The sequence below is a fragment of the Gavialis gangeticus genome, unplaced genomic scaffold (genome assembly GCF_001723915.1).
Source record: "Gavialis gangeticus isolate Ggan-Ray unplaced genomic scaffold, GavGan_comp1, whole genome shotgun sequence".
Taxonomy (NCBI): domain Eukaryota; kingdom Metazoa; phylum Chordata; order Crocodylia; family Gavialidae; genus Gavialis; species Gavialis gangeticus.
The window spans coordinates 18,057,165-18,074,116 of record NW_017729011.1 but is presented as its reverse complement, the minus strand read 5'-3'; the positions used below and the strand labels follow the sequence as shown (position 1 = coordinate 18,074,116).

General features: G+C 48.2%; 1 protein-coding gene across 1 annotated transcript in view; it reads left to right on the top strand.

The window, feature by feature from the left end:
• DDX31 (DEAD-box helicase 31) overlaps positions 1-16,952 on the top strand; it is a 72,033-nt gene that overhangs the window by 44,769 nt on the left and 10,312 nt on the right. The window contains exon 19 of the mRNA XM_019510302.1: positions 4,696-4,876. Coding sequence (XP_019365847.1) covers positions 4,696-4,876 — 181 coding nt within the window. The remainder of the gene's footprint in view (positions 1-4,695; positions 4,877-16,952) is intronic.

Here is a 16,952-nt window from a genome sequence, read left to right as displayed (position 1 = left end):
CCCCTATCAGTAAAAAAATTTTGAGCACACCCCCCAATATATGTCTATTTATTTATAAATTATATACATGTACTACTGTACTAAGACATTATGTAAATGATAAAATATACAAAAAAATAGAAATTAAAAAAGGATGAGATAAAAAATAAATATAAATAGAAGTTCTAATATTTTCTTCCTGCACCCCAATGGATCGTCTTGCGCACCCCACTTTGGAGACCACTGCTTTAGACCCTCTCACTGGTTTTGGAAAGAACAGGGTTCTTTATAGGCTCACTCCATATGATGAGCTTGACTCTCAATTTGACTCACCCTTCTTAAAAGATGGCACGTGCTCATTATGCTATAAATAATACAGTGTGCAATTATAAACAAAAGGTTAAGCATTTCTCTAATGGATGGTATCGTCTGTATGACAAGGTCATTCAGGTTTAAGGAATAACAACAAAAAAGAAGGGACTAGGGAGTATCACACCGTAACGGCATGAACTGGGGGAGCGAAGGTTGCTCCCAGTGTATCAGGTATTCGGGTTTCAAGTGTTGTGTTCGGTTCCAGACAAGTGGCTGGATCTGTTCCCAAGAGAGGGATGCTATTTCCTAAATCCCCTACTATTTGGATCGTTCCATAGTGAATGAAGGGGCTTGTGTGATAGTCTGTCAGCCTACTCTCACCCTGTCGGCGCATTTCTATTGGCATGTCAGTAAAAGTGGTTAGAGCAAAGGACTGGAAGCCAGGACCGTGAGGTTCTGTTGCTGCCTCTGCAGCCAGCCTGGTGGGTGATGTGAGATGCATCTTTTAACTTCTCTTTGCCTCATTTTCTCCCTTAATTCTTGTCTTCCTCGCAGCAGGGCTACAAGGCTTAATTTATCAGTGATTACAAAGTGCTTGGAGCTCCAAAGATGGAAGGTGCCAGAGACTTGCAAAGCATAATACCTGAGCCTTGCCATTGTGTGTTGCTGTGCACTGCATGTTTGATGCTGTGGTTTTGAAACACAGTTTCTAAGGGGCTCAGCGCATACAAAAGCCTTGAGACGTTAGATAGTTCACACTCACTGGTCAAATCCTCAGGCTTACGCTGCTGAACTTACTGGCAGTTCCATGTGGTAGGGAGATACTGTTGTTCCCAGGATACAGGTGGGGAAACTGAGGCTCAGAGCAGTTTTGTGGCCTGGACAAAGTCACTCATCAGGCAGCAGAGGGGAGGGGAATACAGAATTCAGGTGTCATGGCTCCTGCTGCCATGCTCGTCCTCTAGACCACGCTATTGGAAATACGCCATGACAAAAGGAAGCCACTAAACGGGCTTGGTTGTGTACAGACCCCTGCCCATGTCTGTGTGCACGCGCTGTGACTCGTGTGTGCGCACGTGCACATTCTGATCACGGAGCCTAGAAGCTGTGAACTCTTAATGACCGTTGTGAGGAAATGCAAGCAGAGAGTCATGAAACGTTTAAACATGATGCATCCGCTCTTTGCCTTGTCCAAGGGCTATACCTCCCTGCCCGCCCTTCTTATTCTGCTATATGCATATGCAAATTTTTCCACCGCTGACTGGCTTCTCTAAACTCCCTTCTTCCTCCCCTTCCCAGCCAAGAATCATGAATAATTAACATGGCAGCTGGCTCTTGCCTTCATGGCAGACAATCAATTGGAAACAGTGCCAGGGATGCAATTGTTTCCCTTCTTTGCATTCTCTGACCTAGTCAATGTTAATAACCAGTGCTTGATGGCAGGCTGCTTGCAAGCGGAGCATGGCTCCCTGCCCACCCACCCCTCACATCCTCCCTTGGCCCTGTCTTCTTGAAGCTGAAAAACACCTTGGTGAAGATGTTGCGGTTCAAACGATAGATCAATCAGCCACTGGCAGGGAGGAGGAATAAGTATCTCAGGAAGTGATCATTTGGGCACTGGCCCTCATCTGGGGAGATGCTCAGCACCCTCTGCTCCTGTGGGATTCGAAGGTGGCTGGGGCCTCTCCAGACTCCAATTTTAGATTGAGGCAACCACAAGAAATGCTGGACAGATTGCGTTTACTGGCCAACACCTTTGTGATTACAGAGGAGGATGAGAGCATTGCTTTTCCCCTTCAAGATTTCCATCTTGCAGCCAATGATGGAGCGTTGCACCCTTACCCCCGTCTCCTCGTGTGTCGGGAGAAATGAAAGGTCATTGATAGGGAGCCTGTATAAGATGCTTCACTATTGTCTTCCTATTTGTGCTCGCCCCCACCCCACAGCTGGCAAGCGGCTCTTGTCGGGCAGCAGGAGTGGGTGGGACTGCAAGTCCCACTGAAGCTTTCTCCACCTGCATAGCAGGTCAGTTAAGGCCAGGCTCAGGGTTTAGCATCCAGAGCTGGGCGCTGCTGTTCTTCTCCGTCTTTGCTTTGATACCTCCCTTCTCTCTCGCATTTGAGTATCTCCTAGTCCTCCATTAAACAGCGGGACTAATATTTGTCACACATGCTTCATTTCCTCTCCAGCTTCCACGCCAGGAGGAAAAGAAAGACACAAGTGTTGAGAAGGATGGGCCAAATTCTACACAGGTGCAAACCTGGCCTCTGCCAAAATCAAATTACCTTAAGCTTTCCCTGGGCTGACGAGGAGCAGAATCTCCCCCAGGCCTTTTCTTTCACACTGGCGTTGCCTCTAAGCTGCTGGCGTACGCAGGCGTGCTCATGCCATGCTGCCAGGCACAGCTGCACACGCCACATAGCGTAGAGGGAACGCTGTTCCACACCTTTTGAGGTGCTGCCTTGCTAGCAGTGCTGCCAGCTCTCATGATATTCAGTCTTTTCTTCTTAAAGCCCCAGCTCCTGGAGCCCTGGGATTAGAAGAGATTCTCAGAGCCCACTGAAAACCAGCTTTCAATTTCTGGTCTTTGTGACAGCAGAGTAAAGCTGGGAAGCATATCTTCAGTGCCTCCTTCAAGGTTAAAAAGCCAGAAGGCAAAGATAACCCACACCCAAGTGTGTCCATTCACCTCTCCCAGGAGGATGTTTTCAGACCTCCGGCAGGTTATGATAGCTGAACATCTAGCCCGTGTTGACTGTTTCTATTTAAGCCCATCTCATGATTTTGGGGTAGAGGGGAGGGGTCCTGGTTTTTAGAGGTTTTGGGTTGTCAGTATTATTGGGTCCGGCCTCTGGAAAAGGCCCCATGAAAGACATGATACCAGCTAGCCACCAACATTTCTGTTCCCCTGGGATACTGGCAGCCTCTTACCCCTGCAGAACTGTTGGAAGTGCGCTGAGCCCTTGTAAGAGCAGGATGCTTGGGATCCAGGCTGTTGCTGTGCTGTGAAAGAGGACTCGATAGCTTTATGGGAGTGAAATAGCCAGTGGGCCAAATGCAGAACGGGCACAGCTCTCTTTTCCCAAGAACGATACCTGCTTAGAACAATCCTGTCCTTTGTCACAGTAAGTTTATGGAGCAAGAACAAAGCGTTGCAATTTTATGAACATTTTAGCTGGGTCATGGTTAGTGTAGGCACCTTCTCCAGCAGGATGGGGCCTGGGCAGCGCTACGCATTATCTTGGAAAACACTGGTCCCTCGTTTGGACGTCCCCAAAAGACTCGCAGCACAGAAGTAAGAGAGGGGTGCAAAGGACTTGCCTTATTGTCTTCTCATCGATTGGGAAAAGGAGTTCACTTTACTCAGTAAACAGAGCTTTGATGGATTCCCAGGGTCCTTCCAGGAGCTGATCTGGTAAAATGACATTTTTATTACTGTTCATAAACTCCAATCTCCTGCTGCTGCTGAGCGATTAGACTTAAGCTGTGGGCAAACTTGCTGGTCCAGTGGCTCAACAAGCAAGGGCAGGGGAGGTTAGAGTGTAGAGCTTGCTGCTGTCAGGGATACAAGAGGGAGGTGCAGGCACTGGTCAGAGTGGGAGGTGGGAATGGGAAATGTTGTGAGCAGAGCAGTAGCAGGAAGGTTTTAGGGAGCGCATTTGAGTGATAGTGGAAGAATTTTCTTCCTAATATTCCTCCTTTTTTCCCCAAAGCAAAGAGGAAATGACTGCAGCCTGATGCTTGCAGCTGGCATTGTGGGATAGGTGCAGGAGCAGCTGCAGTGTTGCCATGAGCGCGTTCTCCTCTAAGGAAGGCACTTACAGGGGTAAAGAGATGGAGGAAATATACAGGCTATTATTTTTCCCCTTTTGAAAAGGCGAGCTCTGTTCTCAGCATGGTGGCGAGACCAGAAACCCACCTGTCTTTCAGATACTTACAAGGGACTAGCTGAAAACTGGTGAAAAATTCATGGGCTCCTGGGATTATGATATCAAAGGACTCTTCCTCCCTCCCCCACGCACCTGACCCCTGTACATACTCTCTTCATCCTTCTCACCTCCCTTTCTTTCCCTGTCTGGTCTGCTAGCTGCTGAAGTCAACACCACAAGTCATGAGCAGCGCTAAGAGCCCCACCTCACCTGACAAAAAGGGACCGCATTTGGGAGAAGCAAAGTTGCATAAAACCAGCTCCTGACCCCTCTCCCCAGCCTTTTTCCTCTTGGATCACTCCAGTCACACCCTTCCCATGTCCTTAATGTGCTGAACACTCCCAGCAGCCGCTGATGAAAGGATGTCCCGCATGCCCAGACAACATCCTTGCACCCAGAACAGCTGAATGCTCCAAATGCAAAGTGCAACAAAAATAACATGATGCTCTCTTTCTCTCGTTCTGTCTCTTCCCAGCCCTGCAGTCCTTCCTTCGTGCATATACCACCTACCCCAAGAGCCTAAAGCACATCTTCCACATCAAAGCCCTCCACCTGGGCCATGTTGCCAAGACCTTTGGCCTGAGAGACGCTCCCCAGAACCTCAATACCTCTGTGGCTGCCAGCTCCAAGAAGAAAACTAAACTCAAGCCACAAAGGTAGGAAGGCTTCTCTCTGCAAAGCGAGGGTCATGCACTGAGTGTTGCATTGTGTGTTTTCTGCTGAGGGATCTGAAAACGGGGAGAACACCAGGATAACACCCAGCTCAAGGTCGGGGTTGAAAGCTTAGGGGTGGGGGAGTGAAAGCTGTGTTGAGTCGAGAGGGCTGGCATTTGGATCTTGCTTCATTTACTTGTGCTTTAGTAACAGCCATCTAGGCTGGGGGCTGGGTTTCTGATTTATCATCCAAATCTCATTTCCAGTGAGTGGCTCCTAGAAAAATCATTTCCTGTTACCAGTTTTCAGAGACAGCTTTGAGGACTTAAGGAGGCCATTAGGTAACCCAGTAGCACTGCTGGGGTCTCTCAGTGAATAGGCGGCACCCTGGCCTTCGGCCACCTGCTGACAAGCTGAACTCCAGGGCCCAGCCCTTTATTGTTCCCCCCAGTGCGCTCGCTTGCATGGAATTGAGACCCCAAGAGCTACATCTGTCCCAGCTCAAAACCAACCTGTGCTGAGGAGCTGCTGTCTCGTGTCTGCCCATGTCAGGCTCACACGACTGTTCTGCCTTCAGCGTCGCCTCCTCTAGGACATGGCCCCGCACTCCTGACTGCATGTGGGAGAGAATAGGATCCATTTGAAGCACTCCTTGGAAGGCATTCCCAGGTCACCAGGTTGTGTGGAGCAGTCGCTCTGCTTTGCATGTCCCTTTTCGTACAGTGCAAGCGCAGTATTCCAGATTACCCCTTCTCAAGTGAATCCTCCTGGCATTCGGGAGTTGAGCCCGGGGCTTTTCCACAAGCTCAGAAGTAGTGTCCTGCAGTGTCTCCCCTGACCTACTTGAATGTAGTCCATTCCCATTGTTTCATCAGGCTGCTGGGTTTTGGTATGCCATGTCCTCTAGAAGAGCACAGGCACCAAGGGGAGAGGAGGGAGGCAGACGCCTCTGCTGCTTAGAGTTTGAGAAGTGACCGTCTTATCCATGCCTTGCATGGTCATGTTAGCATTTGTTGACCTCGGTGCTCTGCTGCTGCATCCCCTGCCTCTCTGGCCTGGGCAAATACAATCTTCTTCCCCCTCAAATCTAGTCAGTATGACTGCTGCAGAAAGTATCTTCCTGGCTCATCTTTTCAACCTCTTTTTCCATAGTAGCATCAAGCACAAGAGACTTGACTTCACTCTATAGGGTCCTTCATGGCCTGTCTCTGCCTGGCTTACTTCTATAGCCCTTCTGCTGTGCTATAGACTTCTGCTGCCATTCTGCCCACAACACCGAGGATTGCTTCTTTGCAGGTTTTCCAGCAAGCAGGCGTGGTCTTTATGCATGGAACTCCTCATCCCTGTAAAGAAAAACAAAATACAGCAGCCTTTAACTCTCACGTTGAAACCTTTTTGTGCCATGATGCCTATAGAACGGAAGGCATCTGGCATCCTCTGTCTAATGCTTATCCCACCTGTCTCGCTGCTACCTAGTGCTCCTCCCATCTTTTCTGTCTACCTCCTATCTCAACTTAAATTGCAAGCTCTTTGATAGCTGCCCATTTCTTACATGTATGTACAGCACCCAGCATGACAGGGCCTGGGCCCTGAGTCGTTAAGGCAAAGAACATGTCATTGTCGTCATTATCTTCAAACCAGTAGGTTGGGATTTGGGACTTTCAAGTTCTGTTCACTGCTCTGCTGCTGCAGGACTTGGGCTTCAAGGTTGTGGCAAAAGTCAGGACATATCTATGCCATCTCAGTGCTCGCCTCCTAAGAAATGCACCTGCATTAGGCCAGTGCAGAATGTGTGCCAAGACACACGTCGAAGACAGAGAGCCTGAGAATAGTCCTGGGTGTACTTTCAGCACTGCTATAAGATATCTTTTCTGTCTCATCATCAGGCATTGGCATATGCTGGGAAGGAGCAAGTTGAAGGGGCCATGCCTTGCTGCAGTGATCCTGGCATGGCACAGAGGTAGGGTAGACATGCCCTTAGGCATCTTGACAACTGACTGATTCTCAGCAGCACTGGATACCCACGGGGCCCAGTGAATTCGGTCAGCTGGCAGTCGGGCTACCTAAGTGCCTTACAAATGGATTTACGTGCGCTATGTCCGGCACCCAGAGCCAAACAGCTAGTGGCATAAGTGTGCAGTGTCACTGGGAGTCTCTAGTCCTATCCCCATTAACACCAGCTGAGCCACCAGATCTGAAAATTTTGGCCTAAGTTTCTCCATGTCAGGTGGTAAAATGAGGACAGTGATGAAGACACTGCCCTGCTTCAGAGAAGTGTGAGAGGGCTTTAAATAACTGTAGCAGACTTGGCCATGCTCAGGGGTAAGAGGTTCTTGTGGTTAGTAATGTGGACCAGTTATTATTGAGCAAGGTCCAGAGCAGTGCTGTACACTGCAGTTCCTATTGTTCATCATCTTTCACAGTTTCCCTCTTGGTCGTGCTATGAGGAGGCTCACTGCTGCTACCACTGAGATTGTATCAGCGTAGTTAGGGCAATACAACTTTTGGGTGTAGACAGGAGCTAAATTGGGGAAGCTTCAGTTCTCATATGACCAACTGAAGCCATTCTGAGCTCAGTGTTTAGGGGACCCAAGGCCCATGAGGCTGTCTTTGACTTGGCATGAAAGGGAGACCCCAAGCACTTTGCTCGCACAAAAAAACAGGACCCCTCAGTTTTGAAACAAGGAAGACGGGGAGCCTCTCTCCTGCTCGGTATGCACAACACAACTCCTTCGCAATAGGCAGTTGCCATTAACATTGCTCCTTTAATTTAAAGAGAAAGCAAGCCTTTTTCTCTCTCGTTTCAGTCCATTCGGACTTTTTCTTATAATTGTTGCTGCAAATGCTGTTAGCAAGTGTGGGCTGTTCAATTACCGCGTTAATCCACAGACCGGTCGTAGGCCTGTGACATCTCCAGCTCCTGCACAGCGCCCGGGAAAGAAAAAAAGGCAGCAGCAGAGGAAGGGGTTTAAAAAAAAAGTTGGAGACAGCATTGTCCTTGCTTTGAGAAGCCACCAGGGATAGGCCAGTACTCTGCCTCCTGCTTCAGCTGACCCTCACCAGCAGATGGGCAACAGGACGGGAATGCCCCTGTGAGCCGGGGATTTAACAGGGCTTTATTTCAGGAAGAATAGCCTGATTAGCCGATAAAGAGCATGTAAGATGGTATGGGGCGGGCTTTGATGTCTTGCTGGCCCAGCAGGGAGCCAAGCAATGACTGACAGCAGCGTGTCACAGGATTACTCGGCCTGTGACAATGCTTCTCTCTGTTCCCGTGATGTCGCTACTCCGTTCCAGCTACTTTTTCTGTTGTTATGTGCCTTTTTTAGACAGCATTCCTCCTCCTCCTCCTCCAGCCCTGCGTCCCATTGTATGTAGCACAGACAGGCTCGAGATACAGTAGGTAGTTTGTGCAGGGAGCTGCGGGGAAAGGTGTTGGAACAAATGGCATCAGAGTGACTTTAAAGCTCATTTGCACATGGATCGTATAATTGCAGGTCAGGGAGAGCGGACAACTTTACACAGGTCAGTCACGGCTCAGACTCCAGATTTCAAAATTGGAGCATCTGGAAAGTAAAGACCCTGCAAAACTGTCAGCGTTGCACTGAGCAACAATTGTTCTTGCGTGTGGAAGCTTGCGTCCTTAGTAACTTTGTAAGGGAGGAGGAGAGAGAATATATTTGAATTTTAGTTAAAGGCTGGGCGGGGAGGAATAATGAAAATAGGCTTAAATTCATCATACATCAGCATTAATTCAGGATAATACTGTTACTTTCCACAGGCTTATTCTGGATTTATACTGACACAGTAAAGAGGAGAACTTGGCCTATTTTTTTTTTTTTAACAGCACAATTTTTTTTTTTTAATTGTTGAATGGAAGCTTTAGATAATGAACCTGATGAAGGGCCCTTGGTGCTCAAAAGCTTGTCTGACCCCTCTCGCATTAGTCTAATAAAAGCTATTGCCTCACCTCTGAAATCCAGTCTGAAATAATAGCAGCAGAGTCACTAAACAATTCCTTTTAACAGCATTTATCACTGTGCTTCCACTACGAGCATTGTTTGTCGCGTGGTAATTATACGTTGGGTCCAAACATGAGATACTTTCCTTTTTCTTTAATTGCTCTGCAAACTAAAGCACCATCTCTCACCACCTGCACAGAGGAGAAAGAACAAGCAGCCCCAGTCAAAAGAAAGAAAGAGAGGAGTAAAACACAGGTGAAAGGGTCATCACACATCCTTTTAAAGAGGACAAAGAAAACTTTTTTTTTTTTTCTTCAAACCTCCCTCATTACCCCCCTACCCTTGTAGAGAGTCTTGCTGAGGAAGCCAAAAGCTGATGACTGGGCAGCCAGGTGTGTGTTTTGTGTTACATACTGAAACACCCCAGCCTTCCCTTTCCGCTACAAGTACGCATGCCGCCTCATTCTCCCTGCTGCTCCTCAGAAAGGGTGCACGTAAACGGGATGATCCCTATATCAATTGTTGTGAGACTGCCATCCTCCGAAGCAAAGTGCCCTTGAACAAGGGCTTGAAAGGTGCAGAGCTTCATTTATATGGGCATTCTAGAGGTGTTGGCTATTTTCTTCTTTCAGGGATTTATGGGACTCCTGGTGACTGGATATCATTAAATCCAAAGAATTAACAAAGCTTCAGAGAGGGATTGGGACATTTGTGTGGCTAACACCAGTAGTCTGAATGGTCATCATTAATGGGATGGAGGGAGAAGGAAGAGTTTGGGAATGGAGCAGAAAATCATCCTGCTTCACCATCTAAGATGAAAGCTGACTATTGTAGACAAGGAGGAAACTGTGATGGGGGTGGATGTACATGACAGCTGCTTGCTGCGGCATGTTTTACCTTCCCCAAAGCGTCCTGGTGTTGGCTGCTGTCAGAGGCAGGGTGTCGAGCTAGATGGGCCCTGGGTCTGATCCGCCTTGGCAGCTCTTGTGTTCCTCTGGGCTGGAACGCTGTTTCTTCTCCATTCGGTTATTTGATCTCCAGGAGGGGGTGTGCATAGCGCACACGGGACAGTGTGCTGCCACCTGGTTCTCAATCTGGGATTCGAATCCTCTGCTTCTCTGGAGCCATTTTGTTAGCGACAGAAGTATAACGGTGTGCTTCCGTGTCAGTTATATTGCTTGTACTTAACTGTTAAGGTTGACATGCAGGTATTGTCTGTTGAGGGAAGTCAGGCCATGCTAAAGGAACTAGAAGAGGATGAAGAACCCCTAGGCCATACCAGATCAGCCCCTCGATCCACAAGGCCTGACTCGCAGGCGCCTTAATCAGCCTTAACATGTGGTTCTAAAACACATTGAGCTGCTGGGATGAGAGGAGAAAGCACCGTGGCCTGGGGCAGTGTCTCTTCGTTGTAGGACACAGACGGGGAAGGGCAGCCTCATGGATCCAGGCATTGTCTTGCAATTCAGGAGACCCAAGTTTCATTTCCTGCTTAGCTACAGATTTCCAGTGTGACCTTGGACAAGTCACTGTCTCAGTGCCTGAGCTCCCCATCTCTACAGTAAAGAGAACACCCCACAGGGGTGATGTGAGGATAAATATGCTAAGAAGAATTTAATACACTCGGCTCTTGTGCAAATGGGGACTGTGGTCTCTAGGTAGGTGCCAGTGTAGTCATCAGCCGTGCAGACTCATACGATGCCTAGCACGCTGGCAGCCTGAAGAGCCACTTGGCCAGTAGATCTGTGACTCTCTTCTTCCATGATAAGGGGCCAGTCTGAGGATGTGCTCAGTTCCTTCAGCCTCTGTTGCCTTCAGTGCAAGCAGAGCGTGTTCAGCGCCTCTGTAGATCAGGCCCTTGTCTATGCTAGGAACTTCAGGGCCTGTTCTTCAGCAAAGGTACATCTGTCCCCGTGCTACCAGAGAGGAAGTCTTGAGTACAGACTATGATCAGATTCTTTATACCATGGTCACATGAAAACCATTTCAGAATTAGGCACATAGGAAAATGCCTACACTGAGAAGCCACAATCAGCTGGGCTTTCTTCTGCTCTCCCTCTTCACGTTTTAACATCCAAGTTGTGATGCAGTTGTTCTGGATGTTGGCACAGACTGTTCAGCAGCCAGTTGTACCAACTCTTTCTGGAGAGAGGAACAGGCTCTTAACAATTACTCTGCAGCATTCTCCTGACTTCCAATACCCTAAAATCATTGGAGGGAATGGGCAAGGGGAGCCAGTGGACGCATCCAGTGGTAACTTTTTTTTTTTGTATCCTTTGAACTCTCCCTTGGCACTGGCAATCTTGAAAAGACAGATGCCTCTTAAAAAATGGGGGGGAGGTTATATAGCAAGGTTGCAGCTGTATCTCCCTGCAAAGCAATTGTCTCATCATTAGAAGCAGCTTGCCTGCCAATTTTTATGTGACATTTACAGCTTTTTTAATATCACTTAATTAGTCAAAGGCAAATCTGGAGTTCTTCCCACTAGGAATATTCACTTGGTTTGTTTGAGTCTCTGTAGAAGGACAAACTGGGCTGAATATAGAGTTCAAGAGGGAGGCTGGTACCATGCTCAGAAATTCATAGGGCGCCAGAAACAATTACCAGGAGAGGAGTTGGTCTGTGAAAACAAGCACACAGTTACAGAACGCATCTCAAGCGAGACAGGCAAGCTCTGCTTCCAGCATCCTGGCATTCAGCGATCCAAGGAAGCTTTATCACAGTAAAGATCATCGGATCATGGCATGCTGAAGAGCTTCCCTTTGGATGTCTATCATCTCCTGCCACCGCCAGGATGTAGACCCTTTGCTTGGTCTTCTGGTGAACTAATGAGGCTCATAAGCAGAGCCAGAAAATCTCAGTGCCCGTTAGGTGCCTGTCAACAGAAATGAACGTTTCTGCTTGAAGCATCTTCTGCCCACTAGGCCAGGAGTGTGTGCAGACAGAAGCATGGACGCTGTGGGAGTGCTGTGGTATTTTCATCCCTTTTTCATAGGGAAGAGCTGAGAAGTGAAGGACCTGTCCATTCTCTTCTGCGTAGCTACGGTACAACCGACCGAGACGATGCTGAGGTTGTGCTCTGTATTGGCTGGGCCCTCAGCTTGAAGGCTGCCGTGTGTTGACTGTGTCAGAACACGAGTCGATGCATCTCCTTCATCTTACTAAGCTAGCGGTTGTGTCAGCTGATACCAACGTGCATGAGCCATCTGTTGACTTGTCGTAAGGAGCCAATGATTGCTGATGAATTCCTTGCCCCCAAAAAATGGGTTGCATTGGCTACAGATGGCTCATCCAATGCGATAGGTAGAGAAGGCAGGTGTTGAAACAGCCTTGGCCCAGAGGCATCCCAGCCGTGTTGCCTGGCACTATTTCAACCACGGGATGGGACTAGCGGTTGGAGGAGCTGTCAGGCAGATTGATGGCACAGTCCACACAGTAGTGTTTTCTGATAAATGATGTAGTCTGCTGCATTCTTCTCCAAAGACACACCACGCGTTCTAGGTCCGCGCCGCACAGCTCCTAATGCTCCTATTTCTTCAGCTGGAGCGGTTGTGGAAATGCCTTGGGTTACTGCCTCCCAGGTGAGTTGGTTAAAACGTCATTTGCACTTGCCTTGCTGTATTGCACCAGTGATTCACGCAGCAAAGGACAAAGAGCAGGCAGCATGGACCAAGTTGGAAGGAACTCACCGATAGCAAGTATGCTCACAATTTGGAGACTACAAGGATCATCTAAGGCAGGCTTGTCCAACGTACGGCCCGCGGGCCGCCATGCGGCCCTCCAAGCTGTTTTCTGAGACCCGAGATGCTGCGACGGGAAACAGAAGTAAACACTGTACTTTTGTTTCAGGGGGGTGATGTGATACCGCTTCCTGTGAGGTCTTTGAATGTGGCTCGCTGGCCCACTGGGTGATAAAAAGTTCATGATTCGGCCCCACATTCAAAAAGGTTGGACACCCCTGATCTAAGGGGTTGTTTGTAGTTGTCGGATTTCCATTATGACTGAGAAGTGGGAGTGCCCTCCCAAATGCGTGCCCTTGAATTCTTCTGACACTTGGGGAGGCTTGGACCCAAGTTGGACTTTGTCCTGAATGAGGCAAAAGTCCAGGTGAAATGTAGCACAACAGCTTGAAAATGAAGCAAGGCTTCAGATATATTTTTGTTCTCTTTTCTATGTCAGTATTGCTTGGGCCTTTCAAATGACAAGTGGTGGACAGTCTAAAAACCTAGAAGCATATTTTACATATCATCTCAAATGTAACATGACAGAAGTAGCCTTCTGTGTCAGGTACGCAGCACTTTGATGCACAGGTATAGAACCAGAGAGGGAGTTTTGGAGTCGCTGTACAACACGCAACTCCAGGAGTCAGTGACAACAAAGCAGAATGTACAAAGCGTGTGCCACAGAGATCACAGCATTGCAAGACAAATAGAAATCTGAAGTGGGGAGGGAAGAGTTCAAAAGCATCTCTGTGATTTAGGAGCACAGGTCTTATCTGGGCACATTAATCTCCTGAATTACTTGGGCACCATTTTGCATCTCACCCCTGGCTTCTTAAATTATAATCTTAGATTGTAAATGCTTTGGGAATCACCTTCCTGTATGCAGACAGACAGCATGTAACCTTGCTTGTATTGTGGTAGCACCTAGGAGGTCTTCAGCCAACAATCAGGGCACGTTATTCTTTGTACATCACTCAGATAAGCCCTCACTAAATGTATGGTAAAGCTGACACTCAAACCTTTGCTAACACGAACATAAGAATATCAATGATAAGCAAGAAGTTGGCAGTCTCTTGCCAAGCTCTATTCCCTGCCTGTATCTCAAGTTCTCATGTCTCTTTTATTTTAACTTTTATCCATCCACTGCTCGGTTTCCAGTAGGAACCCATTCATCTGAGTCCTGACTAACCAAATTGCCTCTTGTTTGAAGCATAGTCAAGGCCCCCAGGCACCCGTGCTTGGACTTCAGTCCCTCTGCCATTTCCCAAAATGCTGTGCATCCCAGGAAAGCCTTGTGAATCAAAAGGATCTAAACCAAAAGATAACTGTGCAGGTTGTCAGGGGGATCCAGAGGGCTCCTCTGTGGTGGGTTTCTCTAAGGAGCAAGTGGCAGCTCTGTGCAGTTAGGGCTTATCTACATGGGGAGAAGAGTGCCTGGTAAATTAAGGTGTAAACTTACAGAGTGCTGGATCTTCTGCATGAATTCTGTGCTAGGAGTGTAACAGTGATGCTGTAGCTGTGGTGGTCCAGAAATTATATGAGAGGCAAGGATTTCTTGGGTGGTATCTAAGAATATGATTTGTCCAATAAAAGATATCACCCGAAGAAATCCTTGCCTCTCACGTGAACGCTATGCTGACACTCGTAGCTCACACTAAGTGCACGGTAGCTTAATTCCACTTAGGTGTAGGCAGATACAACAGTTAAATGGGTGTTAAGGGGAGGGGGGAACAAACAAGGTTCAGCTGAATCTGCTGGAGCTGTTTTGTCTGTCTGGTCTGTCCTGTGATAAGTGAAAGTTGAACTGCAGTAATTTGATTATGTGTTTCATTCTCTGTAAATTATTGTACTTTGGCTTTGCTTACTGTAGGTGAAGAGTGGACAGATGAAGGTTTCAACAGATCAGCCAACTCAGGCTCGCAAGTGATATAATCATTTCATTCACATGCAGTCATAGAAAGGCAAAGGTAATCACAGCATCCATGTGCAGATTAGTGTCTAGTGTGCTGTATGTTCACACTTCCTGGCATAGACGGTGCTTGTGGGCTCTGTTTTGTAACAATTCTTTAGCCAGAAGGGGACAGTAAAGCCTCTACCCAGTTCAGCAGCTCTTTTCTGTCTTCCATTTGAAATGGGAAAAACTTTGCGGATGGTGGTAAGCAAGTTTTCATGGAAAACATTGGGGTGGAGAGACTTTCCTTGTTAGACTCCCATCCTCTTAGTCCTCCTGTAGAAAGTCTTGGGAATTCACCCATGTCATCTCTCCCTCTTGATTCTACACAGTTGTTTCTACATTGCATTATCACGAATTGGAGGCTATGACTTCAGGGTTGAGAATAACCTGTGAAAGCAATGACGTCTTCAGAATGAAAGCCATGCACCCATTTGTCCTTCTCAATAGTGAGTGGGAGATATGCAGAAATGAAACAGAAGTGGAATAGTTGCTGGGTGCTTTTCTCTCCATTCTTCCACTGTGATTTCTTCCCCAGAGTTGCCTGTGAGGTCTTGGCAGATGCTAAAATGTTCATACATCCCGTTGGTGCAAAAACAGCAGCGCCAGTTCTTCCTTGTTCTCAGCTACGTTACATCTCATTTCTTGTTAGAGGTTTCCCTGATTTTCCTTTCTCTTGGCATTTTGCCATTAGTGGCCGTGGAGTCCAGGTGATGATATCAAATGGCCGTGATGGTGTGAAAGTGGTAAATCCAGCTTGGTAGGTTCTCCTGAATGTTTCAAAGTTTGGGTTGTGTTCCTTGCACCGAGCAGTGGTGTGAGGGCTTCAGAACAGTTAGTCAAAATGTTGAAGAGTCAGACTGGTCCAGGGACAGCAGTGGGTTTCACTTGGGGTTGTGATGGGACAAAAGCATCACTACCCCCTACTGAGCAGTCTGCCCAGCCTGATCCCCTGAATGCCCTGGGGACAGCAACTCTAGGATTGGGGTGGGAAGAATCTGAATAATTTAAAAGCAGGAGAAAATTATGGGGAGAAAAGACGGTTGCCTCATTTGTCCTCCCTAGGCTGCTGGTTTTTTTCCTGGTCTCCTTCTCCAGGCTCACCCCTGCCCTGCTTTTCATGTGTTTCCTGATCTGTTGGTTCTGCAGGCTCTGTAGCAATTCCTGGAATGAAAAAGCACAAGGTACGGAGGGGCTGCCCCCCTGAGTCCCCGTTCCAACACCAGGGATTTAGCTGAGACCTCAGCAGTGGGCATCCCTCTGCCAGCTGCTCCGGTGGGATTGCCCACATGAACGCCCACTGAACTCCGCGTTTGGAGAGATGCAGGAATTGCTTGAACAAAATCACTCCAGAGGGGTGGGAGCCTGAGGAGGAGCCCAGAGCTCTTCCTCTTTTGAAACCTGGTGATACCTGGGCTCATTCCTCTCTGCCCAGGGTAGAACAAATCCACTTTCGGCTGTTTTCCTTGCTCCCTTTATTGCCTCTCTGCAGAGGCTCCTGGTGCCCTGTTCTCTGCGACTGCAGTTTAATTACAGGTGTGCACCCGCAGCTTTAACGTTGGCCTTTTCTTCCTACCTCTGTGTGTGTCTGCAGGGGGAGGTTTCTCAGCTGACACCAGGCAATTACTGGCTTCTCTGACTTTCTCCTTTCCCTCCCTGCTGCCCAAACTCACCTTTGTCCCCACCCTACTAATGAGGTGATTAGAGAGATTCTGGAGTGACCTTGATCTTACCCCACACTTGGGTCACCTGGCAACACTAAAAGCATCTTCTCTCAGGCATCTGACAAAAAAGAGCAGGAATCAGGGCAGTCTCCCAGGATGTGCCCCACAGCAGTGTTAGGACTCTTCCTGGATTTTGGCCCTGACACTGGAAATCGGTGAGGAATTGCACCCTCCAAGCAGATGGGGGAAGATGAAATTGAAAACTGTCCAGTTAGTCTCTCTCTTCTAATGTCACTTCACATCCTTCTTGGCTGGAGATAGCCCAGAGATCAGATTAAAATAGGAGTCCAGGAATTTTTTGACCCACAGTCAGATGTGTCGCCAACCGGCTGTTGGGCCGCACCCAGAGAGTGGTGGTGGACGGGTCATTTTCACCCTGGAGGGATGTAGGCAGTGGGGTCCCCCAGGGCTCGGTCCTTGGGCCCGCACTGTTCAACATCTTCATCAGTGACTTGGACGAGGGGGTAAAAAGCACCTGTTCAAATTTGCTGATGACACTAAGATGTGGGGGGATGTGGGCACACTAGAAGGGAGGAATAGGCTGCAGTCAGACCTAGACAGGTTACAGGGGTGGGCGGATGAGAATAGGATGGGATTCAACACAGACAAGTGCAAGGTGCTGCACTTGGGGAGGAACAACCGGCACCATACCTACAGGCTGGGGAACTCCCTTCTCATCAGCACAGAGGCAGAAAAGGATCTTGGAGTCATCATTGATG